Source organism: Haemaphysalis longicornis, unplaced genomic scaffold, assembly GCF_048455015.1.
Source record: "Haemaphysalis longicornis isolate Haplotype H1 unplaced genomic scaffold, Haemaphysalis longicornis Haplotype H1 scaffold_4, whole genome shotgun sequence".
NCBI lineage: Eukaryota > Metazoa > Arthropoda > Arachnida > Ixodida > Ixodidae > Haemaphysalis > Haemaphysalis longicornis.
In genome coordinates this window covers 217,609,882-217,637,382 of record NW_027526361.1, presented here as the reverse complement: position 1 = coordinate 217,637,382, position 27,501 = coordinate 217,609,882, and the positions used below count along the sequence as shown (strand labels likewise).

Here is a 27,501-nt window from a genome sequence, read left to right as displayed (position 1 = left end):
TCACCACCGGACAAGCTCAAGCTTCAACAATTCTGGTGTCAAAAGGTTTACACTGAAATGAAAGATATCCGCTATCAGCGAAACGCAGAACTGACGGTGAATTTATGCTGGGTATGCTGGCTGGAACGCGTCAGTGCACGCAACAGCCAGTGGCGGCAATTGAACACATCAGCGTCGTACCCAGGAGCGGCCCAGAGTCCCACAATTGGCATTCAGAACAAAAATGGCATGCATAGCTTCGTTTCTGCCTTGTTACACCACGATGCCCGTGCAGCACTTCAAATAGTGGCATTTAAACTTCATGGTTCAGTTCAGAACAATGACACCAATAACAATGTAAACAGAAATGAAAGCTTTGCTTTACGTCGATTCCCGCATGCATACATACCTTACATAAAACTCAGCCAAACCACACAGGTTGAATGAAATCATGACATCAGCTCTTTATTAAACGACATTAAAATATACAATGCGGCGTTCATCTTGCCACAAATTTATGTATTGCTCTTGTTCACTCTTATATCACGGCCACTTGCCGGATTTCACATGAGCACAGCTGACTGGCAGGATCACTCATCCGGAAAGAGCTCATCGCTTTCAGTGACGTGCCGAGCGTCGCTGCTGTTAGTAGTAGCCGGCAGGTGAGATCGATCGAGAGATTTCTGACCGCCGTCCTTGTCGGATTCTGGCTGCAGGTGTGATGGTCGTACAGCAGGGCGCTCCGTTATCATCTGATCTGTCTCACTAGGGCAGTCTTGGCTTCCCAGGCATGAAGAGGGGAGCCGCGCAGATCCGTCCTTGCGGCCATATCCGCGGCGAGAATTGTATCTACTGCTGCGACTTCGGCCACGGTAGTCCAATACGCTTCCGCTTCCGTACCGGTCACCATCACTGCCTCCGTAACCGCCACCACCTCCTTCAGCGCCGGTTATACCACCGCCGCCACCACCCCCACCACCGTAACCACCGTAGCTGCCTCCGTATCCACCACCATAGCCACCCCCGAATCCACCACCGCCTCCATAGCCCCTTGGTATGTCACCAAAGCCGTGGGGATACCGACGAAAGGGGTCACCGAATGCAGCACGACCAAGAAAGAAGTCACGTCGGGGAAAGCCCAGTGTCCGGTCGCCAGCTGCAGCAAACTCCCCTGGCTGCTCTTCAGAGCTTGAGTCGTAAGGGAAATTTCCATTGCTTCGGTCATCGTAAGGATAAGATGGCATTACCCCATCTGGGATGAATCTCGTCCAAAATCTTGAGCGCCTGTGGAAGATGCTGTATCCGGATGCTGCGCCCAAGAAAAAGGTGAAGCAGAGCCATAACTGCAATAAAAGATAAGACGGTGTGAGGGCATATTTTCAACGGCGGCACGTTAGGGTCGACTGCCTTGTATGGAGTCCATTTAAACTTTGTTCATTGGTAAAGCTTAACGTCCTAAGATACTCACAATATAAACTTGTAGCGCCCTTTTGTCAGCGCTCTTATCCGGCGCCAAGGTGCTGGCTGTTAAAGACGACGACAAGAAAGAGACGAGCTGCGCGTGCTTGGTGCATGAGCACGCACTGACAGTTCGATTCCAAAAGCCTGCCACGCTGGTACCACGCTCTTGCGCTGCACTGCTACCCCGCGGTTCCCGACAGTGGTGACCCGGACTAAGACATGACCGACCCCAGTAACCTCGCGCCATCGGGCCCTCGTTGGCCGAACGCTTTCTCGCGGCCGCCGGACGTCGCAGTCTTACAGCTCCGTCTACCCACTTTCGTGCGCAAGAACCCGCACGTTTGGTTCGCCCAGGTCGAAGCCGTCTTCGATCTGCACCGCGTCACCTCGGAGACTACTAGGTTTCGCCACTTGCTTTGCAACCTGCCTCCTGAGGTGGCTGATGAAGTGGCAGACGTCATCGGTGCACTTTTGAACGAGGCTCCGTACCAGCGGCTCAAGCAGAGTATTCTGGACCGAACTACGGGGTCCGAGAGCGCGCGCCTCCGGCTCCTGCTCACCCACGAAGAGCTTGGAGATCGCCGCCCTTCCCAACTACTCAACACCATGCGAGAGCTCGTGGGCGCGGGCAACGTGGACTCGAACGGTGTGCTTTTAAAGGAGCTCTTTCTGCAGCGCTTGCCACAGTCCACTCGCATCGGTTTAGCTGCTGCAGGGGACTTGAGCCTCGACCGCGCCGCCGAGCTTGCTGATAGAGTTCACGACGCGACTTCTCCCTCCGTCGCCAGCCTCGCTTCGACAGCAGGGTTATCGGCCGTGTCCCGCTTAGAGTCTCGGATCGATCAACTTGCCGCTTTCATTGAAGCGCTTCGGACATCCCCTGATCGCCGATGCGGCTCCTCCCCACGTCCTAGCCGTCCTTCGTCTTCCCCAGGCGGTTCTTTCTCGCGCCGCCCTCGAAGGTCGTCTATCTGCTGGTACCATCGCACTTTGTAGCACCGCGCCCGTCACTGCACTTCCCCATGCAGGTGGTCGGGAAACGCGACGCGAGATCACTGATGACGGCATGTGACCTCGCCGTACAACCTGGCCGCCTTTTTCTGGTCACGGATCGCATTTCTGGTTGGCGCTTCCTTATGGACACGGCTGCTGAGGTCAGTGTATTACCAGCCACCAAGGATGATCGTACTTCTAAGTCACCTGGACGTACGCTTCGTGCAGCGAACTCTACCTCTATCGCCACGTATGGTCTGCGGTCCCTCACCCTCGACCTCGGGTTGCGGCGCGCCTTCCGGTTGGTCTTCGTAGTAGCCGACGTCAATCAGCCCATCCTCGGCTCCGATTTCCTCACCCATTTTGACCTCGACGTCAGCATGCGTCACCATCGCCTGATTGACAGCAAGACACGCCTTTCCATCCTGGGCGTACTGTCTACTGTCGCTCCAACTGGCATCCGCACGCTGCTTCCCTCATGCCCGTACGCAGGAATCCTTGAAGACTTCCCTGACGTTACGAGACCTTGCAACTTAAAGCAGCCGCCCAAGCACAGCGTTACACACCACATCGTCACGCGTGGTCCACCAGTCGCAGCTCGGCCGCGCCGCCTGTTCGGTGAGTGTCTGGCGACTGCTAAACGTGAATTCGAGCACATGCTGGAACTCGGTATTATCCGCCCATCGTCCAGCAACCACGCGTCTCCACTGCATATGGTTCCAAAGAAAAGTGGAGACTGGCGCCCGTGCGGCGATTACCGGGCGCTCAACGCTCAGACTGTCCACGACAGCTACCCCTTACCCCACATCCAGGATTAAACCAGCCACTTGGAAGGGTGCACAATCTTTAGCAAAGTGGACCTTGTCAAGGCGTATCACCAAATCCCCGTCGAGCCTGCCGATATCCCGAAGACGGCCATCACTACACCTTTCGGCTTGTTTGAGTATGTGCGCATGCCCTTTGGGTTACGCAACGCAGCTCAAACATTTCAAAGGTTCATTGCCAAGGTGACGCGCGGCCTTCCGGCTGTATTTGCGTACATTGACGACATCCTCGTCGCGAGTCGCACTCCCCAAGACCCCGAGCGTCACCTCCGAGAACTCTTTGAACGCCTCCAACAATTTGGTCTGGTTGTCATCGCCCAGAAATGCATCTTCGGGGCTTCCGAGCTCGATTTCCTGGGCCATCACATCTCGGAGCAAGGACTTCGCCCTTTACCATCTCACGTTCAAGCCGTGAAGGACTTCCCCGAACCTACCAGCCTCCGCCAGCTTCGTGAGTTCCTGGGCCTGGTGAATTTCTCGCGATGCTTTATACACCACTGTGCCGAACTTCTGCATCCACTGACTGAGCTTCTGCGCACAACTAAGAGCTCCTCATCCGCGATTTCCTGGTCTCCCGAAGCTCAGTCGGCTTTCAACGCTGCTAAACAAGCCGTCGCCGATTCGGTGCTTCTCATCCACCCTAGAATCGTTGTCCCCTCTCGCATCATGGTGGATGCTTCCAGCATTGCAATTGGCGCTGTTCTCCAGCAGAGAATCGACTCCGAGTGGCACCCGCTGGGTTTCTTCTCTTGGAAGCTCCAACCTGCCGAGACGCGCTACAGCGTTTTTGGTCGTGTGCTGCTCGCCATTTACGCCACCATCCAGCACTTCCGGCACCTTTTGGAGGGCCAGCCCTTTCACGTTCTCACGGACCATAAGCCTCTGGCGTACGTTTTCCGTACGAACTCCCCCAAATACGTCGCACGGGAGCTCCGTCAGCTCGCCTATATTTCGGAATTCACGACGGACATTCGGCACATCAAAGGTACCGACAACGAGGCTGCTGACGCACTTTCACGCATTACCTCCATCGGCAGTGCTGCATCTGCTGTGGACTGGGAACGTCTAGCTCAGGCTCAAATTGAAGACCCTGAGCTGAAAGCACTCCGGGACCACCCGGGTTCCTTCCGTCTACAACTTATGCCTCATCCGTTCGTTCCTGGCTCACTGTGGTGTGACATGTCAGCGGCGGCGCCTAGACCCTTCGTTCCGGCTGCCTTTCGTCGTGCTGTTTTTCACTCGCTCCACGACATCTGCCACCCCGCATCCGAGCCACTCAGCGCCTCGTTACACAGCGGTACGTCTGGCTGAGCATCAATGCGGATGTCCGCCAGTGGGCCCGTTCGTGCCTCGCTTGTCAGACAGCCAAGGTGACCCGCCACACGAAGACTCCCGCGCAGCCTTTTTTGCCACCTAGCTGTCGCTTTGACCCCGTGCATCTGGATTTGGTCGGGCCATTTCCTCTCTCTCGTGATTGCCGCTACATTCTGACAATGATTGACCGCTTCACCCGTTGGACCGAAGCCGTACCGATTCCGGACATTACGGCAGAAACGGTCGCAAAAGCCTTCGTTTCGGCATGGGTTTGCCGTTTCGAATGCCCCGGCATTGTTACCACGGATCGAGGCAGGCAGTTTGAATGTACTCTCTTTACTTCCCTCAGCCGCTTGCTTGGCACAAAACACTGCCATACCACGGCGTACCATCCATGTGCCAACGGCATCGTTGAGCGGCTCCATCGCCAGCTAAAAAGTGCCCTCACTGCGCGTCTGGATCGACAACACTGGGTCGATCACCTTCCCGTAGTGCTTCTTGGCCTGCGTGCCGTCCTTCGTCGCGACCTCGGCTTTTCAACTGCTGAACTTGTCTACGGCGCACCCCTGCGGCTTTCTGGGGACTTGTTCGTCCCTTCGGCCTCCTCGCCCCAGCCGCTTGAGTACCTCCAACGCCTACAGGACTGCATGCAGCACCTGCGACCAGTCCCGCCTCGGTCTTCTGACCACCGCATCTTTGTGCATCCCGACTTGGCGTCTTCGACACACGTTTTCCTCAGGCGAGACGCTGTAAAGGCGCCTCTTACTCCCTCCTATGACGGGCCGTACCGTGTCCTTAACAAGACCCAGAAGTCCGTCACCATACTGTTGAATGGCCGAGAAGTCGTCTCGTTGGACCGCCTCAAACCGGCTTACCTCTAGACGCCACCCAACGAACTCCGCTCAGACATCACAGGCATAGACACTCAACTCCTCGCCCCCAAATACAACGCTCATCTGCCTCGCCGTCACGTGAGGTTCGACATTCCGTCTGGGCGGGGGGCCCTGTAGCGCCCTTTTGTCAGCGCTCTTATCCGGCGCCAAGGTGCTGGCTATTAAAGACGACGACAATAAAGAGACTAGCTGCGCGTACTTGGTGCATGAGCACGCACTGGCAGTTCTATTGCAAATCCCTGCATAGTGCACCCTTTCATTCTACAAATTCCTGTATTTGTTGTGCAATTATTCTGATCAACAATTTTTTTTCTCCAAAATTTGGTCTCCTAAATCGGGCACATTGGCCCCAATATATCTCCCGATCCTGGCCAATCCCCCAAATGGGTACGCGCCACAATTAGAAAGGAACAACAACAACAACAACAATTCCAAAAGCCTGCCACGCTGGTACTCTCTCTCTTGCGCTGCACTGCTACCCCGCGGTTCCCGACAAACTATTTACCACGCACTCCGAAAATAATAAGGGGCTACAACGTTCAATTAGCTCGCGCGCAACAAATCGACAGTGCTGTTATCACAGCTATGCATTGGGCATGAACGTTGACAGTGATATGTCGTACTTTTTCTCTGCCCTTAGTGCCAATCACGATTCGGGACACTACATGTAAGGCATATACGTGGTACAGAGTGTTCAAAAATCAATTAAGCTCACACTAATGCGTAAGACATGGAGGTAGCGAAGCTGTACGCAAAAGTAGCGTTTTCCCTCTTTTCCGCTTCACGGCGCCATTCGTTCAGCGGCGAGTCTTATAAGACTCGCCGCTGAACGATGGACTATCGCACACGATTCTGCGCCGCATGTGGCCCCGTGACATTCCTTCGTGGCGCGTGATTATCTCTGCGGCGGCGGCCTCCTGGCCTTCCTCTGCCACGGCCCGCGCACGCGTCCCGCGCACGTCTCCTTTGCCTCCTTGACTATCTCTCCCCTGCCGCCTAACTGGAGCTATCGCTCCCCTGCCACCCGTTATCGAGCTGGAGCTTCGTGCCGGACGCTTGCGAAAGGGTGTGTGCTTTTACCCATAGCCATCAAGGGCAAAACTGGTCACCCAGCGAAGACTGCCCTACAAAGACTATAAAATAATCACCCTTTTTCAGTGTCACGTACCTCTCTGCTATTAAAACGATGAAAAGAAGCCATGATTCTACTTCTTTGGGGCAAAACTGACATATTACGTTAGATAAGCTCGGTGAAGTCTCCAATATGATCGTTCAAAAGTCCTTTGAATTGATTGGAACTTAAAGACCTGCAACGATGACTAAGCCTCTTAGAATTGATCAGAAGATACTGGTGATGTTTACCTTCTCGAGCGCTGTGATGTATTTGCATCTCTTTATTCGATTTTGCATTTCATTTGTTTGGCGCGGGATACTTTAGATGATGATGATGATGATTGTGGGGTTTAACGCGCCGACGCAATGCAGGCGATGAGGCGCGCCGTAGTGGAGGGCTCCGGATTAATTTTGACCACCTGGGGATCTTTATCGTGCGCCGAAATCTCGTACACACGGGCGTTTTTGCTTTTCGCCTCCATCAGAAAAGCGGCCGCCGCGGCCGGGAATCGAACACGCGACCTCGGCGGGATACTTCAGAGGGCCTCTTTTCGGCTAAAGCATGTTACCGTCTCTTCCTTCACCTTCACTTTAGCAGTAGGAGACATGGCTGCTAGGTTCATATGTCGACATAAACAAAGCTCTCGTCCAGCTAGCCTGGCCCGTAGCCTGTCCTCAAGGTCTACGGGCAGCCGTCTGAAGAGGGGAGACGTTTCTGGGACCCCCTACTCCTTCTCCTGCCTTTCAGAGTTGTGGAAAGAATTAAGGCTGTTCGTCATCATCATCTTCGTCATTGTTTCTTTGTTTTACGTAACGAACAACGTCAACAAGAAAAGGGGCACACGGAGCAGCGTCCGCAAAATCAGAGATCTGCTCGGTTGGTTTACACCTGCTCTACACACGTGCCATCACATTCAGGTTTCACACGAAGCGCATTATTCTTCAAATTTTGCGCAGTGAATTTACAGTTAAGTGAATTTTATTAATCGGGCACATTAGCCCTTCGAAGCTTTTTATTCTTAGACAATATGTCTTGCGGGTATGTAGTACGTAGAAAAAAAAACGGCATAAACAATTTTGGTTACCCGCTCAAAACGTGATTTGGTAGCCCTGCGAGAGCACTTTGGGCTGTTGCGTAACCCTGAGGTTGAAACCAATGGGACCACACAACGTTTTTATATACTCTTTAAAGCTGGGGATAGTGCGTTGCCCGCGCAACAAATACAACAAAAACAATGACAAGAACTACTTTTCGCAGAATTGTGCTCCGAAGGCTTTCTTCTTAGGAGATCGACCGCACCAGCGCTTTGATGTTAGGTCCTTATATTCGTAATTTTGCACTGCATATAACTGATCCAAAGCTGTACCATTTTTCGTCCTAAGCATGTATACTGCTAGAGTAGTTTTGGGCTAACCACGAGCTACGACGAATATTCTGGATCACACAAATCCAAGCACGTGGTTTTTTTTCACATACTGAGCTAGAAAGTATATTAAAATTTTACAGCTACACACCACTGAAGTTAATACCGTCAACAAAGTTATCTTTGGGGAATCAAGTTTATCTTCTCCTAACAGCAAGCGGGTGGTGACTGAGCAGGTATGATTTATTCTTGGCAATCGATGGTACTCCGATAAATACCGCCAGTGCGCCTTCGTTTTGAAAGTCCTGTAAATTTTGTGCACACATGCAAGCGCGAAGACTCCTAGAAAAAGTGGGTATTGCTAAAAGCATCTCGTGCATAATAAGAGCATCTAGGCCTACAGTTTCGGAATGCGATCTGGAATATCACTTTTATAGTTTTCGTCCGGAAATGAGAAACACACATAAACGAGTATACATGGTATAAAAAAATATTTTTATTCAGTGAAGTCGTTTCCGCGAAAAGTCTGTAAAGCGCAAAGAACGGAAAATTTTGTTGTTAATAGCCCGTTTCTTTAACTGCTCCGTAGATGTAAATGTAGATTATCGACTGCTTGTTTTTACAAAATCCGTCATTGACGATACTCTAGCGAAGAAGAGCGATATTTATTTACGTTGTTATAACAAAAACTGAGGACTATTCCTTTCAATCGTTATGACAACTTTTACGGAGGAAAACAGTATTTTGATTTCGGAAGTCCAGTCGAATTCAGGACTGTTCGTTTTCGTGAGTGCTCACCTAAAACATTTTAGTAGGGTCTTGATAATATGATGCAATGCCTTTGGTTGGTCTTATTTAAGGTTCTGGCAATTGTTTCAAAATATCTATTTTTTTCGTTTGCGTGTAATTTTCATTAAATATATATTGAACTCGAGAATACAGTAATTATGGTAGTGTCTTGTCAGATAGGAAAACGGGTCTCGGATACTATTTGAGTTACTAACAAAAGGGTGCCGATTCTGCCACCATCTACTGAACAACTAGGCTGCCATGCAGTTGGCCGCCTACGGCGCGTAGTCAACTCCTGCTAAATCAATAACTCCAGATTTGTTCTATGTCCTATAAAACTGCAGCGTTTTAGGAGGAATAATAAAGAAACGGTAACAGCAGAACAAAAGGCCTCTTTTTGTGCAGCCCGGCACCCAAGCCAACGGTAGCAGAAGAGGCACCGTACGAAGCGCGGCGGCAACTGTAAGGGCTCATATAATACGCTTCAATAAGATCCATGATGAAAAACTACATCACCGTGGCCAAACTTATGTACTCATAAGAAAACAAGTCCGCCCCTGAGCATCGAGATCACACTACAGGAACTTTGCAAACCCTATACCCGGCACCTAGTCATTGAACCACAGGAGTGCGAAGTGGGAAGCGTACAACGAGCTCATTTCTTGCAGTGTCCTCCCTGCTGCAGTATCAAGCATCACTCCAACTTACTAGACTTCAGGTATTCATAGCTGATAAGCCTCACTTTTGTCGATTAGTTCTACGTTAGGCTCCATTCGAATTCTCGAGTTTGGCTTCAGCCCAGAGGTGATGTCATTTACTGCATGTCGCTGGTTTTATAGGCGCACAGACTTCAATCGTTGCCGCAGCAAATATCTGTGAAGCACAACTCAAGTATATTACAGGGAAATCGCCCGTCTTCTAAGGGCGAAGAGGGATCAGCTGAATGATATTACATGTGCCTCTCCCTTCAGCGTTTTGTAAATGCCAGGTGTAATTTCTATATTTTATGAGGATGTTGTTTACAGCATTCGGTAGAAATCACCTGCAGACCGAAAATTTTACACATTTAGCAATTCTATTCGCTTGTAATAACAGAAGAAGCAACGAACTTCCGTTTCATCGCCGCAACAGAAAAATGGCGCGTACTATGTTTATTTCAAAAGCGAACGTCTGGAATTTAGCGCGGAGTTCAGGGGTTAGCAAAATTTACATAAATTGACAGATTGATTCTCAAGCTGCGTTGTTAGAATTGTGCTCAAGTACAAACAAAAGTAGACGTCGTGCACTCGGTGGTGTCATCAAATAAACCCAAGGTGGTTGTTAACGTCCATCTCGTAGGCTTCGACTTGTCTCTTGTTTTTCGCACTCTTTACATCATGATATTCCGAACATATACGGGATTTTAAATGTTTCGAGTAGCCACTCGCCGGCCACAGCCTAAACAAAGACCCCACCCTACTTGGTTCTAGAAAAAGAAATGGGCGATCTCAGAAGAGGCCTCTCAATCTCATTTTAACTGCGTCGCCGTCCTTGGCGCTGCACCCACGGAGGACCGAAGAAAAGTTACTGAACGTGTATCGTCCTTTTAAAAACTCTGTAGTAGAAATTAGCCAGTAATTAGGAGTTAGGACCCTGTAGTGTATCCGGACGTCCTCATCGGCACCTTTAGTTGCCAACCTGCAGCCACAACGTGAAATGCGCATGCTCCACGTTAAGATTCACTATGGTGAATCGTTTAGCCCCTTTTTGCGTCGTCAGTTTTTCATCAGCATGGTTTACTCATTTGACGCAACGTGCGCGTTAATACCTAATTTTCTACTCGAATGATGTCGGCGCTGTAGAAAAGTGAGCCAAAAAACATTTTTCGGTGGCTTAATAGTTTCCGAATGGAAAATAAGGAAATGAAGGGGCGCATGATTTTGATGAAAGAATAACGCAGATATTTCGCCTCAAAAGATTCTGCAACAGCCGTGGAATATAAATTCATAAGAAATCATGCAACTTCACTGACTGAGCACCGAATCAATTGCGACGTACGCGGTGGCAAAATGACTAATGTTCGATGGTTTTTGCCACTACTTTCCGTCTCCCCTCCGCCAGTTACCCGAGGGAAGAAAATGAGAGAAAATTGTTTTGTGATATAACCTCCAGTTGCTTTTCCGTCTTTTGCGTGTGCAGCCTGCCATGGAGAGGTGGTCGTATGTTAAAGAGCTGCTGAGGAAGTCCAGTTTTTGTTGTTTATTTTTCGCCGGCTTGGCTGCTACAGCCTTCAAGGGTTCTTATCACTCGACCCTGTCCTCTGCAACTGGAGCTTATCGGCAGTCACACGTGTGGGAAATCTTTCCTCGACGTCTTTCTCCAAACTCATGCAACGTCGTTGCAGGTTGTCTGTCGTGCTTTTTTATTATTTGTTGATTCTAAGCAGTATCTAATAAATTGCAAAATTGACAAGACCGACGAAATATATGTAGCATTTGCAACGTTCGCAGATATCTAACGTTTGATCGTGCTGAAGAATTCGGCTTCGGAAAATGACCAGGCCAAATATTTCCAATGGAAAGAGTAAGCGACTACGCGCTGACTGGAAGAGGCTGGATGCAAGGGATAAGACATGGTATTGGACGGGCTGTGCATGTAGCAGAGAAATATTACACCCACGGTTAATTGCCGATCCTTGCGAATATGAGATTGTACACTGGAATTCCCATACTTCCTAATAAAGACGATGACATGTAAGACCGTGGGAAGAATAAAGCAGAAAAGTAATATTTCAGAAAGCGCATGCAATGATTTGACTTCGATATGAAAACTGTGAGGAGGCATCGCAGAAATCCTGACAGGTTTTGTTTATTTTTCCGTACATAGTTTCTCCGCATGAATTTAAAGATAATCGTTGCCCTATCCCTGGAACACGGTAGAGCAAAGTGCTGAACACGATGCTCCGCAAAATGCATGCTTTCGCCTTTTTTAAGCTATACGAAAAAACTTGGCACGGCGCCCGATACCATCAGAATAATACCTCGTTAAAGAACTGCGGGGTACCGCAAAGCCGCATCTGGGGCTGTATTTCTGCAGCTAACTCATCATTATGACCAAAGACTGCGCCCTTTCCTTACGCAAATTGCTCAGAAGTGTTACCGCAGGCATTTTCCCTCGGGAACTCTCCAACCTAAACATACTGATAAAAAAGCCTAGCCTTCGTGAACCCTTGCAGTCAGCACCCTTGAGGCAATTCGCTGGTACGGAAACCAACACGATATCTTGATAAGGGGAGTCTTCTAGTCACGAAAATAATAAGTCCTTCGCCAAGCCACACAGAAACACACTCCACGACAAAGACGACGAATCATGCGCTCGAGAAGCCCGTCTCTTCGTGGAAATTCTTGCCATATAATGAGGTAGTGCGGCAATGTAAAAAGGGGTAGAAGCCGAACTAGTAATGCACTTTGATACGCATATGCAGCAACCACAAACTAATTTATATACCTGCAACGTTGTTGTACGCATCGAGCACAACCTATAAAGGGCAAGTAAGCGAAGCAGCCGAAGTTTTGAGGGACTGGGTTTAAATTGGCGAAACATAGTTGAGGCGAAACAATATCAAAATTTCGACGTTCGAGCGCAAGCCAGAATATTACTTGCCACGCAAACGCGAACGCTTTTCTCGCACACTATCCGAAGTGCTGTGGAGATGCTGCAATAAAGTGGTTTTAAGACCAGGCGCCTCAAGAGTGAACGATAAAAAAGTGGAGCTATATTTTGTTAGATTTGTTTTAAATACAACAAAATTCATTATAACTTTTTTCACGACCACCAAAGACGCTTGAATGATTCTCTTATGGTATTTCAACTTTCTCAAGCAATTGCGAAGCTAAAGTGATGATACATGTTGCGGAATTCGGGCTTTAATCAAGTTACCAACAGCTGCCTTTTCACTCTTCGTGAATATTTAGGCATATGTTAACAAACATTTTTTTTATTTAGGCTGATAAAGTACCTTGAAAAGGAAAGTTAACTTTTGTTTTAGCAATGCCTGAAACTGAAAACCTTTCACAATATTGCAATGCTCATTGTTATATTCTTTTTTGAGAAAAAGAGAGAAAAAAACAGGTATTTGCGCTTCGCGATACGAACAACGTACAGATAAGTGAACATAAAATATTTGAAAAGCGCATAAAGGACTCATTTTCTTCTTTCCGTATGTATGGTTACTTTTCTTTACGCTAGTCTAATAAAAAAAGAGGAAGGCGGCCTGCTGAGCTGTACTAAGTGCTTGTAAACCGAGGACACAGCCGCGGTACTGCAACAGGAGAAGCCTATTGATTTCTGAGAAATGATGAGCGCACTGAGCCTGCGATGGAAGATATGAAATTTCGAGACATAGGTGTATCGCAATGGCATCCCGGTTTGTCATTTGGAAATCATTGAAAAACATGTGGTGTTCAGGTTATTGCCGATGCAAAGTTACTAGTGGCTTGCTTTCACACCTTAGACACGAATGATATTACATATATTTATTCGTTTCGTAATTTACCTTTTTTGCGAAAATTGTGCTCACAATCCGTTCGGCTTTTTACCGTTGCAGTGCAGGCGGGACAAATTGTACGGTAAAAATTGTAGGCCGAGCATTACTCCTTCGGAGTGAGAATGCCAACAGTGAATACATTCAAATTAGCGTGGTGTGAAGAAATTTTAAATGTATTTGTGGAGGAGATAGCCAGACATACACGTCTCTGATATTTTGAAAATGCGGGTTCTATTATGTGTATTTGCTTTCGTCAGCTTTTTAAACAAACATGTTTTCTACACTAGAGGGCGAGGAGGAGAAGCAGGAGGAAAAAACTTTTTTTGAACGTGTTCAAGGCAGGAGTGGCTCCTCGGTTCAGGAGACCAAGCGCCGTCTTCGTCAGCGCAGCTCTCTCTACCAGAAAAGTCTGGCCACGCAGGTGCTGAGCTAGACAGCATGATCTCCCACGGCTCGGAAGAAGAGCACGGAGGGGAGTAGATCTGGCGTGTCCTTGCACTTGGAGACGATGTCAGGGACTGTGCCTGGTTGCCCGAAGAATTTGTTTAGTGGACCGTACTGGGTGGGAAGTGGTAGATTCATTCTAATGGGTTGTGGGAAAGTATTTGTTAGAAGCCGCCTAAGGGTGGTTCCCCGTTTTTGTCAGCTGTATGTGTGGGGCTCGCAGAGTTTACCCTGCATAGCCAGTAGTCTCCTCTGATTTAACGGTAGGTTGTTGGGTGGCTCTGCTCCGGTTCTTTCTCTGTGGAACGGTGGGCTTGGGCTGGGACCATAAGAAGGGCAAACTCCTTGGCTTTCATGAAGGAGTGGGCCAGGGTCCAGAAACTCTCGACCTTACGCTTCGGGGTTTGCTTTGCAGGATACGAACTGCTGCTGGGGCGACTATACCGGACGTGACACTTCAGCAAACCCCTTGAAAGTCAGCAACCACATTGGAGGCATCTGTCTGAGTCAGCGCTAGAGCTATAGCCAGCTAGCTCCTCAGCCTCTCGCGTTGTGGTGCGTGGGGCTGTAACGTTAACTACGTGCTTGCTTTCGCCACTCACAACCGCCACCAAGGCTCTCTTGGGGCTATGGTTGGCTGCATCGGTTTGCACGACTGCGGGTTTGCCGCCGTACAATTTGTTGAGCGCTTTTGTTCTCACCGCCCGTCTGTCGTTATGGTGCTCCCGATGCATGTTTCGTGGTACAGGGCGTATCCGTATCAGCTCCAGCACTTCTTTAATGGGCTCCTCAGGTGGGTTTTTGTTCTGTAAAGTCTATTGAAGCTTCTGGGGGAGCTTTGGGCTGCCATGGGTCAGCTCTAATGTCACTCGTTGGTTCGACCGGTGTACTTCCACGAGCTCGTCAGCGATATTGTGCAGTATCATCTTGAGTTTTTTCGGTTGAGGTGCTCATCGGCAACCTCAACGCTTGCTTGAGGGCCTTACGGATTGATACGTCTATTTGGTCACGTCCTGTGTTATTTAGACACATATTGGGATGCGTAAGTAATACGTCACAGGACAAATTCTTGCACCACCTTCACCGTATCGCGTTCTTTCCTCCCACTGTGCCTATTTGAAACCCGGCGAAACATGTGCATGACTTGGTCCGTGGTCTTTTTTAGGTGCGGAGGCAGGGAGTCATTTTACCGTCGGCTTGTATTGTACGGCCTACGATGCGGAGCGGCTAAGTAGATTTAAAATTTTTTTTCCGCCGCGGTGGCTCATTGGCTAAGGGGTTGCGCTGCTGAGCACGAGGTCGCGGGTTCGATTCCCGGCCGCGGCGGCCGCTTTTCTGATGAAGGCGAAAAGCAAAAACGCCCGTGTGTTCGAGATTTCGGAGCGCGTTAAAGATCCCCAGGTGGTCAAAATTAATCCGGAGGCATCCACTACGGCGCGCTTCATCGCCTGTGTTGCGTCGGCGCGTTAAAACCCTACAATCAATCAAGCACAATGTCGTGGTTTGGATCGCGTGTTCTGGATCGCCGGCATCGAAATATCTCTCGCCTTTTCCGTGTCTCACTTTGTCCCCCCCAAAAATATATACCTTTATCAAGTTACATTTCCACTTGCGATGCTTAAACACACGCGGGCCTTTGCGTGTGCGTAAAAACCGTTCACCAATGACACACAAAAAATAAAAAAAATAAAAAAATCCCAGGCCTTCTTTCTACGTAAACTACCCTCATCGACATTTTTCTATCCAAAAGGAAATGCGCCTAAAAATTCCCTAGAAGGCGTTTTGAGTACACTAAATTAACTAGCACAATTGTTAGGTTCACCGATAGATGGGATATTTGCGAAGTATGGCATTTTTACGTTTAGCGGAACGCACGCACTTTCGTTGCAAAGTTTGCTGCCGCATTTCCACCCTTTCCTGCGTCTTTCTGGGCTCCGCCATCTTCCCGCGTACACGTCATCTATACCTACATGTGCGTCACGAAGCAAAAATCTTGCAATTGGACGGCTTTTTTCTCTCACTTCCGGCGAAGAGATGCGCCTTGTGCTCAGCGTCGACATCTTGCGGCGGCACTTTTGGTTAATTAGCGCTTCCTGCAGCCGGCTTAACGCTATCGTTTTCGTCCATGTTGATTTTTCTAACTGTATTACCACGCTCCTCGTTAAGGCGCGTTGGCTATGCCGACACGAGGACGACACGATGGCGATACCGACTTCCGAGTTAAAAGAACGCCTTGTCCCACGACGATGACGGCAACACGAACACGTCGGAGAAAGAAAGCCCGCTTGTTGTTACTCGCTCGCCGATCGAAAATGCCGACAATAATATTCGGCCTAACGGTCGCCAATAATCGATCGAGAAGCGAAAACTGCGCACCGACAGCATTCGTTACGTAAGAAATGCCGCTCTGTTCTGTTAGTTTTTAGAGTGTAAGAAACATATAGTAAGGCCCACGAGGTTCATACAACTGAACACTAGCGCTAATGCGATCTGTATTTCGGCTTTTCCGACGTTTGGGCCGCTCGCTTTAGTGACAACTCGTTTCCCGGAGTTCCAAACGGCACACTGGTGTGCAACCAGCAACGCTTGTAGAAAATAGAAGCGCAGTTAATGGCAGAAGAGGAGTTACGGAATGTTTATTAGTTAATAATTATCAATATCTACCAAATTTTTAGCGTGAATGGCAAAACAAGTACGGTGTGCTCTGTTATCGCCTGGCGACATCGCAGTCGCAGCGTAAAAAGGGCTGCAGCTGGAAATCAACTATTGTGGGGGCTTTTAAAACCTTACTGCGCATTTGTTGTTCAAGAAATATTCAGGTAACAAGTCATGAATCCTTAAAATCAGGCAGGAAACAGTGATGCGATAAAAAAATTACACCATCTTCCCGTTGGGCACCATGAGGAGGATGCGAAGCATCATGTTGGTTCCGTGTAGGTTCCATTGTGTTGCCGTTATGTTATTTCAGTTATCAGAACACGAATGGGAACGTAGTGTGAACCCCAATGTAGAGACAGAAAAATGCAAAGAAATGTAGAGGCAGCAAAGAAACCGACACCCGCGTTACCTGAACGAACACCTCGTGGTTCTCGTCTTTATTTATTGCGTGGTCGCGCTCCTACCCCGCTGCCCGCCCTCTTCGTCCTCTTCTCTGGTTGAGTTGCGAGGCGCGTAGCGCTTTCCCTCCCCCCACCCCTCCGCTTTCCCCCGGGAATTCACCGTCCTCCTCTAAAGTTTGCATTTCGTCGTTTCGGTTCACGTTCAGCTTCGCGTTCCTTCGTTGTATCCGTAGTTTCTTGACGCAGTTTGAATGAGTGAAGGACATAAGGCTCGTTCGTAGCACATGCTCCCGTCTTGGTTTGTAGCGAAGTGGGAAGAGCGCCAGGTACCTCTCGTTGCGGCCAGAGTGTCGTGGGTTCGAAACCGTGCGCCGCGTAAGTATTTCTTTTATTTATAGTGGACTGCGCTGACATCAGGCCAAACGCTGACGGGGCTGAAGAGACGCGCATGGGCAGTAGAGTGCGGGCGGCGGACAACAACAACGAAGGGAAGGACACAGCCCCAAGCATAAGATGCTTCGCATCTAAAATGATGGGTCTCAATGTAGCCTAAACATTATTTCCACGAAACCTCCGGTCTATACGTTGCGCAGTGGACTGAAGCCATGAACCCGCACAACCTACGTCGCGGGTTCAAATCGCGGCAGGGTGTCTTTTAAATGGCATGGTTTACGAACCGTATTCGCGAATTCAGAACTAAATATTTTGGTTGAACTCCGTAACTGCCATACCGAACGTCAATGCGTCGGTTAAGTCATATGCACGATCTGTTCAGTTGTCACTCGTGCTTTGTATATATGAAAGGGAAATTGTACTTTCAGAAGACGGAATACTGATGTGGGTATTTTGAAAAAGTGGTGTATTTTTATATAGAGTAAACGTAGTTTCCTCCCAACCACTGAAACGAGACACGAGGTAGGCATGGGCGGGAGGGGGAAATATAGGGCGGAGGCCGGCAATGAAACCCTTCACATAGTGCAATTGGCAGCACCGAGCACGTTAAAATGAACGAACAGCCTTTATAGAGAGAAAACGGGTTCCAGACCATCAGAGGAAAAGCGAGGGTAGAATAATTGTTTTTTGGAATCATAACTATCGAACACACAGACGGGCGCGGACGGCCACAAAACTTACACCACTCCTCCGCTACCGTTCGTAATACAGTCAAACCTCGATATATCGAACACGGCTATATCGAATTATTGCCTATATCGAACACTTTCTATATCACGCGGGAAATCACATGCATTTTTAATTTTTTATTTCGAACTGGGACGGACATGAAATGGGTATATCGAACTCCGCCACCCCAGACTGCCCAGGCCGCTCGCGCTCTGTTGACAGGCGGCGGGCTATCCCGCAGTACCCTCGATGATAGCAGTGGCGCGATGGGCGTTCCCGACTGCTGCTCATCGGTTGCACCGAAGCTGAATTAGACGGTGCAAAAGAAGAAAGCGAGCTTGAAGAAACCTGAGCCAGCTGGAGCGCTTTGTTGGGGCTGAGCCACGAAGCATGTGCATTGATGACTTAGTTGGCGGTGACGACAGCACCGGTACGACGGCGGAGTTGACGGGTGTGGAGATCCTAGCGGAGGTTACTACTGAGCGCACAAACGAAGGCGCTGCTGAGGTTGTACCCGCAAGCGCTGATAGTGCCCCGCTCCCGACTTCGACCCAGGCTTCAGCGGTTGTGGCCCAACCGCGCCGCTACTGCAGCTGTATAAGAGGCACCGGCATGTCGCTTGTGGAACGTTTGGACTACGTTGAGGAAGTCGTGTATAACACGCCAGGCTACCCTGCTGCAGTACTTTAAGCCAAAAGAATAAATACTTTGAAGCACCAAGTGAGTATTTACTGCACAATTCGTTCATTTATTGATTTCTACCAGTTTATGACGCGTTTTCTAAGTGATTATATATATCGAATTCTGGTTATATCGAACTATTTCGCGGGCACCGCGCTGTTCGATATATCGAGGTTTCACTGTATCCGTTTCGGGGTACTTGTCTTGTAATTGATAAACACAGGGGTGTAGAAGTTTTCCGTAAAAAATGCGGTCGGGGGGAAGTAATGCACGACGCTCTCTAAAAAATGTCCTTGGGCCGTGCCGTGTAACCGTTCGCCTGCATTTTTGTTACGAGTGTGAATGTTTGGAACCGGTAGGAATAACGTAATGGAATTCTACAAGTGCCTGAGCACGCGCCTGACAAAAACTAAAAGAAAGGGCCGAAACTGAAAGCACAGAGTCATACGGCCCCGTTTCAGAGCGCTGCTGCAGTGCAGAATATCTAGCAGACGACATCTGTAACCGGATGTTCTTCCAGACGTCACCGAGAAGTGGGGCATCATGGACAGTCACACTCGCTTGATGCGAGGAGGTGGAAGAAACGAGGCGGAATCGCAGGGCGGGCTAAAATGCGATGTTTTGATTTGCAATAACTCCACTAATACTAGCCGGCTTGAAAAATTCCTGAAGGAGGTGATTCTAGGAAATATGTTTACCGGGAAACGTGAACACCTAGGCATCCGCAAAAACTCTTTCAGGGGCCCTTTAATACACAACCTTCGAGTATCCGTACAGGGCAGTTATTTGGTATGTGCGAACCACAACGTCAGCTTCATTATGCTATATTTCTGGTTTTCTTGTTCGCCATTCATTCGTAGATTACAACACTGCGCCTACTCGAGCTTCCAGACTAGCTTACTCACAAGATAGATCGATTATCCGCTCATTAGCCCCAAGGAACAAGCTTTCGTTGTGGAGCTCTGTCGTTTCCCGCTGACTTGTCCAAACGTGGGCCGGTATTGGAGTTAACACCCTCCTCCCTTTCTTTCCGTTTTGCTCGATTCCTTGTTCTATTTCCTGGTTTCTCGCTTGTATAAATCTCATGGAACCTAATACAAGATCGCCAATAATCCTTTGTTTCTTAATTACACCGAACAGCCGTAAGAGTTCCAACCCACAAATTTCCCTCCAACCGTACCCACCCGCTCTCTGGCCTTTATTATTCGATAAGAATGGGACGCGAACTTTTATATTATGCTTCTGGGTATATCTCGTTCTGCAACAGAGGCACATTTAGAACCTTCTATTCCGGTAATGCGTACATTGGCAATCTGTCTTGTCCCTTCGCTTCAACTTAGGCCGCCACGAGAACCAGGTCAAGCAACGTGTCTTGTCGAACTTCACGGGCTTCATGACTTTGATCGACAAATCGGTCAGCCGATACTTTTAATCCCACCAGCATGCTTTATCCTCATCTCCTGTTTATTCCGAGCCACGAATTTGCGGCGTTTCAAATCCTGATTTCTAAAAATAGGTCATAGTTTTTTGAGCCGCAGTATTTTAAACCCACACCGTTGGGATACGACACAGGCCTCTAAGAGAAACATGTGATGCATTGGCTCATATTAGCGTAATAAGACTATTAGCAGTGGATTTATTGCTAATGCGTATGGTTTGATAACATATACGTGGAGAAATAGATAGTTTCAGACAGTCTAAAAGCTAACCTCCATGCAGCGAAATTCGACGTCGATGTTCTCGCAGGGGCCGCCACGCACCACGCAATTTCCATCGACAAAACCTCCATGCAACGTAAAGCCAATGAAGCAGCGAACGCCACCGGCAGAGCGTGCTTCTTGCATCAAGGTTGCGAGATGTCAAGTCAAAACAAGTTGCGCGGGACCATATCCCTGATTTCAAGTTGTCTTCAATAAAAAGTAACTATTAACTAATAAAACTTGATATATGACGTAACTAATATTTATTTATTTGTTAATTGTGAGGGCGGTGTTTTTTTAAATTGGCGTCATAGTTAGCACAAAGACATTACCAAATGGCAACGATGAGTTAAAATGTTCGTGTTTTGCGTTAGCTTGGTATCTTTCCACCTACCTTTAAGTTTTGTGGGCTTGGAGGCGAAAAGCAAAAACGCCTTAGTGTACGAGATTTGGCACACGTTAAAGATCTCCAGTTGGTCAAAATCAATCCGGAGCCCTCCACTACGGCGCGCCTCATCGCCTGCGTTGCGTTGGCGCGTTAAACACTACAATCAAGTTTTGTGGGCTGAATTTCACTGCAATGACCAGGAATTGTTCCATTTCGGCTACACTTTTACCCACCGCGCTGCTGTGACACTTTTCTGACAGTTTCCTGGACGCCGTGTCCATGAGCAAAGAGCCGTACACGAAAAAAAAGTCGCGAAAGGAGTTTTTGGCTTCTGAGTGGGCAGGCGCTCTGCGCAGACAGGAAGTAGAAAGATATGGTTGGCTGCAGCTTCAAAATACACTTCGACGCTTCCGGTCGTGTTCACCGCCGCGCGTCTGATATCTAGCCCGCGTATATGGCCGGTGAACGGCCGTCTTCATGACGCCGGCGGCGGAGCGGCCACCGCCCGGCGTCGTTCGCCGCCTATTCCCTGACATTTTGCTGCATCGACGTCAGCCTTAATTCTCCAAAGTGGGGGTAATTGCTAGTGATCGTCAAGCCCTATTGAAAGTCCTGGTAAGAAATTATAACCTAAGCAACAATTTCAAACTGCATGGCTCGAAGGAAGAAAGCACGTATAGAGGGACTAAAATTTTAATCTCTACATGAGTGCCACCGCATGGTGATTAATTGGAATTTTCCCGTGCTGTATTTATAAAGTTTACGATCACTTTAAGTCGACCCTTCACCTCTCCCACCAAAGCAACTAAAAACAATTAAACAGAAGAAAACGGGGGCTTTGTCTGCTGAGCGGTCATGACTAAATAGCTGGTAACCGTAGTTGTAAAAAGGTATCCTCTTGGTAATTTAAAACTGCAGCGAAACGAAATGGAACATAAAGTGGTTACAATACAATTGCGGAAACTATAGCTCACCGACGGAGCTTAGTTTAGTACATCAAATCCTTTGCGAACGCATAAAGCACGCCAATTTGTTTATGTCAATTTCTGAGATGGTTCTGTACATGCCGGAAATCATTATGTGCGATTTTTGCACCATAAGGTGAGTCTGGAGCTACGGCGTGGCAGCGTAAGGAACGTCCCTGGTTAAAGAAAAAGTCGTGTGACTCAAGAAAATGTACCTTTTTTAGACTACTTAACACACCGAATACTTTTTGATGCGGGTAAAAGGCATTCACCAGGGTGCAGAACGTATTACAAAGGCACACTTTTCTCCGCGAATCTCTTCAGATGCGTAAACAATGCCCCTGATATTGCAAAATATTCAGAAAACAAAATATTTTGTGTACACAAGAAAATTCGCGGTAATGGTAGCGCCATTAAACATTTCCATGAGTTGGTGGGTCGGTGGGTTGTACCTTATTTCGGCTCTAATTTCATACATTCCCTTAATAAATTGGCGACTGAATAGCCCTTTCACATGCTTCCAATACCCTCAAAAAACCGAATAGAAGTTGGGAACTCGGTAACCAGTCTCCTCGCTACAAAAACTAAATACAATTCATTTATGTATTTGCATGATGGCGTAGGAAACTAAAGAAGTTTCGCGTAAGGCCCTCCCTCCACTCTCAACCGAGCTGTACCACACCTTTTTTTGGATTAGAATGTAAAGTGAACTACCGCTCGGTAGAAATGACAACTATGTGTGAACGCGAAGCTTTACGAAATCAAGTCCAACAGCAAAAAAGTATGACGTCACACAGTTGGCGCTGTTGTGCTAATACCTGTTTCTGATTGGGACTGTTTACTGCCCTGCGCTTGCGCCGTACATTGCTTTACTGATATGGGCATTCCATGGCTTTCTCTAGCCTTCAATTATCGTTGTCAGACAAAGAGGTGAATTTTATGTCTAATTTTGCACGTCCATGCATCCGGATATAAATCCAAACTTGTTCGAACATGCAGAAATAGCGCAATCGGAAAGAATTCGGCTTCATAGCGCGAGGCACCCAGGTTCGGTTCCGATCATGACAAGCGGTCTAATTATTCTTCGCTAAACTCACGGTCACCCTAAACGACAGAGAAAGTTGGCTTTACTGCAATACGTTTTCTGTGGGCTACAGCTGACACCAGGGAGACGCAAAAAGCTTCGCTTTGAATGCTTGGTGTATACATCACTTAAGTGAGTGGCGGCTCAAAATGGGGGACTATAGTTGTGGTACTGACAAGCAAGCGTTAATGTACTGAAGAAAAACATTTTTTTATATATATTTGCATCACCTTCTACTACTAAAAGAGCCAACACTGACACATGCGAAAAGTACTCGAATAACCAACAGCACTCTTCATATGTCGCGAACGTACATTCCCTTTTTTTTCACAGGTGTTGCCATTCGGTTCGAGCGATGTGGCGTTTTATAGTTCTCAATTAAGAAAATCAAGAAAGCTACATGACGCGAACACGCCGCTACACGCGTGCAGCAGTTACAGCAAACGCTATAATGTGAGAACATTTTGTACTCCATTTTGGATCCTGAAAATTGCATTTCCAACGACAAAGGTGGAAACAGCAAACCAAGCAAATTAATCCAATTTGAAATAAACAATCCCGGGCGTCGTTCGTCAGTGTGGGTTTTCGCCTCTCTGTCGATGACGTGCCTTGCCACAATACTATTGTGGAAGTAATTGCTTCAAGAAGTAGTTAGATCGAAAATGTTTTCAAGCCCCTCAATTTTGCACGTACAAATTTCAAACGCAGTGAAACAAGCCGAAGGCTAATGAGGTGAGTCCATTTTTTCCTCAAGTCAAAAATTCAGGCTATACATTTTGGGTGTAAAACCCTGGCATATAGCTTACCGTGAGCTTCATGGCTGTCGTGTGTACGGGTAGCCCCGTTGCCTGCTGCAAGAGCTTCACCACCCCCGGCTCCTAGGAGCCGTTGAAGAAGGATATGTGAGCTAACCTACGACCGACGACGCAGGAAATACCCCTCCGAAACAGTGCGGCCTCTGCCACAATCTCGCTGTGACTCAAACCACGTGATGATGTAGGACTGCAGAGCTCAGACGAGTTGATAATGTGAGCGTTTGGGTGGTCTCAGGTGGCGGCTTCCGTTTCTCAAGGGTTCTTGAAAAACCGCAGCCGCCAGGCCGCGAATCTTATCGCAGTCATCAAGACGGTCGTCTTGAGTCGTGCCCGAGAACCGGTGAACCACTGACACGCGACGCAGCCGTGACGCATATAGGCAGAGTGCGTCTTCTGGCCACTAAATCTGGTATCAGAATATTAGACTAACTTTAACCACCTCGCGGGCCTAATGGCAAAGGCTCTCGGCTGCAGAGCCCCCGGGGGCGGGTTCTATACCGGCCACGGCGGCTGTTTTGTAGATGGAGGCGAAAAGCAAAGGTGCACCCGTGTCAAGATTTGGGCGCACGTTAAAGAATCCCAGGCGGTGAAACGTGTTACGGCGTATTCGGGATCCCTCCGCACGGCACGCCTCACATCCAAGCATAGCTTAGACGCGCAAACGCCACAAAAGCGAAAACAAAGAGGCCACTAAATCATGTGTGTCTCGGATTAAGATTTTTCGATTGAGTTGGACGCCTTGTCCGACTTTCGTGTCTGCTGGTTTACAAGATGATACATTTATTTCGAGGTAGAGAAGTTCACTGCGATGCATAACATAAGAGCTTGTTACTTTGGGTAGGACACGGTTTGCACGACACTGTGATTCCTGCTGCCCAAAACTAAGCAACTACAACACCTGAAAAAATTATGACACTAAGGGGAACTCAAGGTGTGACACTCGTTGCTTACACAATGTCGCATATACCTATGATAACAGCTTAACCTGAGTAGTGTAAATCACGTCACATACTGCAAGCCACCTGCTGTCGTAGCCGTCTTTATTATAAATTATAGGCGTATCAATAATGAAATTGCAAATCTAACGGCTTTGCAGATGCGACGCAGCCATCAGTTGCTATGGGTACGCAGTGCTGGCTATACGAAAATATTGCAAGCACGAAAGTGTTTCCAGAACACTTTTCAGGCCAGCAAAAAGATAGGAGCAAACGAGAACGGGCGTGCCCATCTTAGTGGACGAAAATACTACATCACGCGAAATGGATACCCAGAACAATTACTTGGAGGCGGTGTGGTGCCAACTCCAAATCCTTACCTGTGTGTTCTTTTTACCGACCCCCTTCAGACCCTGCCGATGTATTTCAAGAAGCAGCCCACAAGATTGAAGCCATTAAAACAAACTGCACTGCTATAGCTGGTGATTTTAACCTACCCAATATAAGCTGGAGCAACTAGCCCCTTTTTCATGGAGCAACCAGTGGAATAAACGTTTGAATAATGAATGTAGGTAATTTTGTTTGCGCTCACACAGTTATTGTACCATCTAGAGGAAACCATGAACTTAACCTATGTTGACAACTTAACAAGATCTGATGCAGTCCCCTCGAGTAATACTGGGAATTAGCGATCATGGATCGGTTAATTATGAAATGAACCTACATTCTTTAGAAGTACAAGTAATGGAAATCGACGTGTCTACAATTATGAAAAACCAAATATTTCTTAAAGAAATTGCGCCTTTCAGGTGTGCTTTGTTGTTCTCCATGCACATTCTGAATGTTGGTCTCTAGAAGAGCCTGGGCCAATTTTTAAAGAAACATTTTGAAACTTCGCGACCGTTACATTCCACGTTGATGGCTAACCAATAGAATAAGTAGGACGAGACCATGGTATACTAAACAAATGCGCTTAATTACGCAAAACAAACAAATATATAGTTTCACGAACGTTGTAGCGGAATCCTACAGCAGCGAGAGGTGACAACCTAAGAAATGTAACAACTGGTGTGAAAAGTGCAATAGTGTTTGCTAAATCGAACTACGTTGCTTTTTAAAAAGTAAAATTAAGTAAAATCGTAAAGACATGTGCCAAAATTCCAGGAGGAACCTAAAGTACACGTCGTCAATACCTCCCCTTGTAGGAACAACTACCGTTTTATAGAGATAACAGAAAGGCCGAATGTTTCAACTTTTATTTTACGTCGGTGTTTTCGGCTGTAAAAACACAAATAGATGCAGGGGAGTGGTGTTTAGTGGGCAACGTGTTTGAAATGAACGACATTATCTTCGAAGGAAATGGCAGAGAAGCCTTACTTTAGGGTCAACGCACTGCTAAAGCTGCTGGACCGGATGCATTTCCGAAGATTTTATGAAAACCTAGCGCGCATATATTATCCAAATTCTTGCTACCCGGGGATTCGAAATTAGCACCTGCAGCCCCAATTCACAAATCAGAACCCCGAAGCGTCGTCTCAAATTATCAGACAGTTTCCTTCACCAGCGTCTGTTGTAAAACCCTCGGGCACAATTAGTACACAGCCTCATTTGAACATATAAAAGACCATTCCGAGTTGAATCTAAACCAACATAATTTCCGCGTACGACTATCCACCGTTACGCAGTTAACACAGTTTCCTCATGATGCTGCGAAGGCATTAGAAACCGCGGATATATTGATTGTATTTGGTTGGGTAAAAGAAAAGCCTTCGATTTTGACCTACACGGTTTATCGGTACAAAAACTGTCACGTTACAAAAATAATGTTGAAATCATCAAATGGGCTTCCCAGTATGTAAGGCCAAGAAAGCAGTATGTTCTTTTAAGCGGTAAAGAGATGAATTTTGTGAAGGTGTCGTCGGGTGTTCGTAATGGGTCCGTGTCGTGGCGTTTACTTTTTTCGCTATATGTAAACAGTATCACTGAATGGTTTAAGTCGTGTATGAAAATGTTTGCAGATGATTGCATATTGTGTAGAGGAATAACCTGTAAAAAGGATGTTTTTCATATTCAGAGTGAATTACAAACTATTCATGCATGGTGCGAAAAGTGGGAAATGAAGTTGAACCTTGACAAAACTGAGTGTATGACGTTTACTAAAAAAGAAGCAACCCGTCTTTCGTAGGCACTCAACGTTGCTACCTTTTCACCGGTTAGAGAGTACAAGTACTTACGCGTGTGCTTCGCACCGTCATTGAGTTGGCATCAGCAGGTGGACTACACAGTAGCTAAGGCTATGGATGCCGTAGGATTCCTGCGTCGGAATACCCATTATTTTCCGCTGGCTGAAAAAGAATTGTGGTACAGCGGTGAGCTCGCTTAGGGAAGCGGGTGGCCGAAGGTACTTTCAGAGCAGCCCACCGCAGGCTGCGCGACGCCTCACGCATGCGCTGTGCATATCGAGCCAGATTTTCCTTTCAGCCCACGCATCGCGTCAGCGGATCGCCTTCTCATCTTCTGCTATGTGGCGCGTCATCTCCGAATGGTGTCTTGCTTTGAACCGAGAATCCGCGATCATTGTATGAACATGCCTAATAAAAATCACAAAGCTGCTTTTCGCCATAAATTCAATCGAGGTTGTAGAGCCCGAGGTAACTTCCTGCTCTCAATTTGTTTCTGATAAACACTGTGCTTATGTGCCCCTTCGGTTTCAGTGGCAACCACTTATGAAATAAAGTGCTAATATAATGGCAATCATCTTTTTATCGAATATTCTTGAAGCAAGATGTCGACTTGCGATGTGACCAACCGATTGCGTGGAAATCAAGCTAATGAACGAATAACCGCGGACTCAGAAACACATTTCTTGCGGATTCCAGTTTACAGACATTTATACAGCGGCCGATTGCTCCACCGCTACGTGCAAGATGAATTTACAGACGATGCTCAGACGCTCCGATGACGCGATGCGGGCGCTGAAAGCGTGGCCTCGCTGGACACGCACAGCGCATGCGTGCTGCTTCACGCATCACACGGTAGGCTCTTCTGATACT

At 47.7% G+C, this 27,501-nt stretch overlaps 1 protein-coding gene across 1 annotated transcript; it reads right to left on the bottom strand.

Moving 5' to 3' along the window:
- Positions 1 to 418: 418 nt before the first annotated feature.
- Positions 419 to 23,665, bottom strand: LOC144179633 (uncharacterized). Its single transcript, XM_077708050.1, has 2 exons — positions 23,505 to 23,665; positions 419 to 1,322 (listed from the first exon to the last, which is right to left on the bottom strand). Exons 1-2 carry the CDS (start codon positions 23,514 to 23,516, stop codon positions 570 to 572), a joined length of 765 nt encoding a protein of 254 aa, XP_077564176.1. The 5' UTR covers positions 23,517 to 23,665; the 3' UTR covers positions 419 to 569.
- Between the last annotated feature and the right edge of the window lie 3,836 nt (positions 23,666 to 27,501).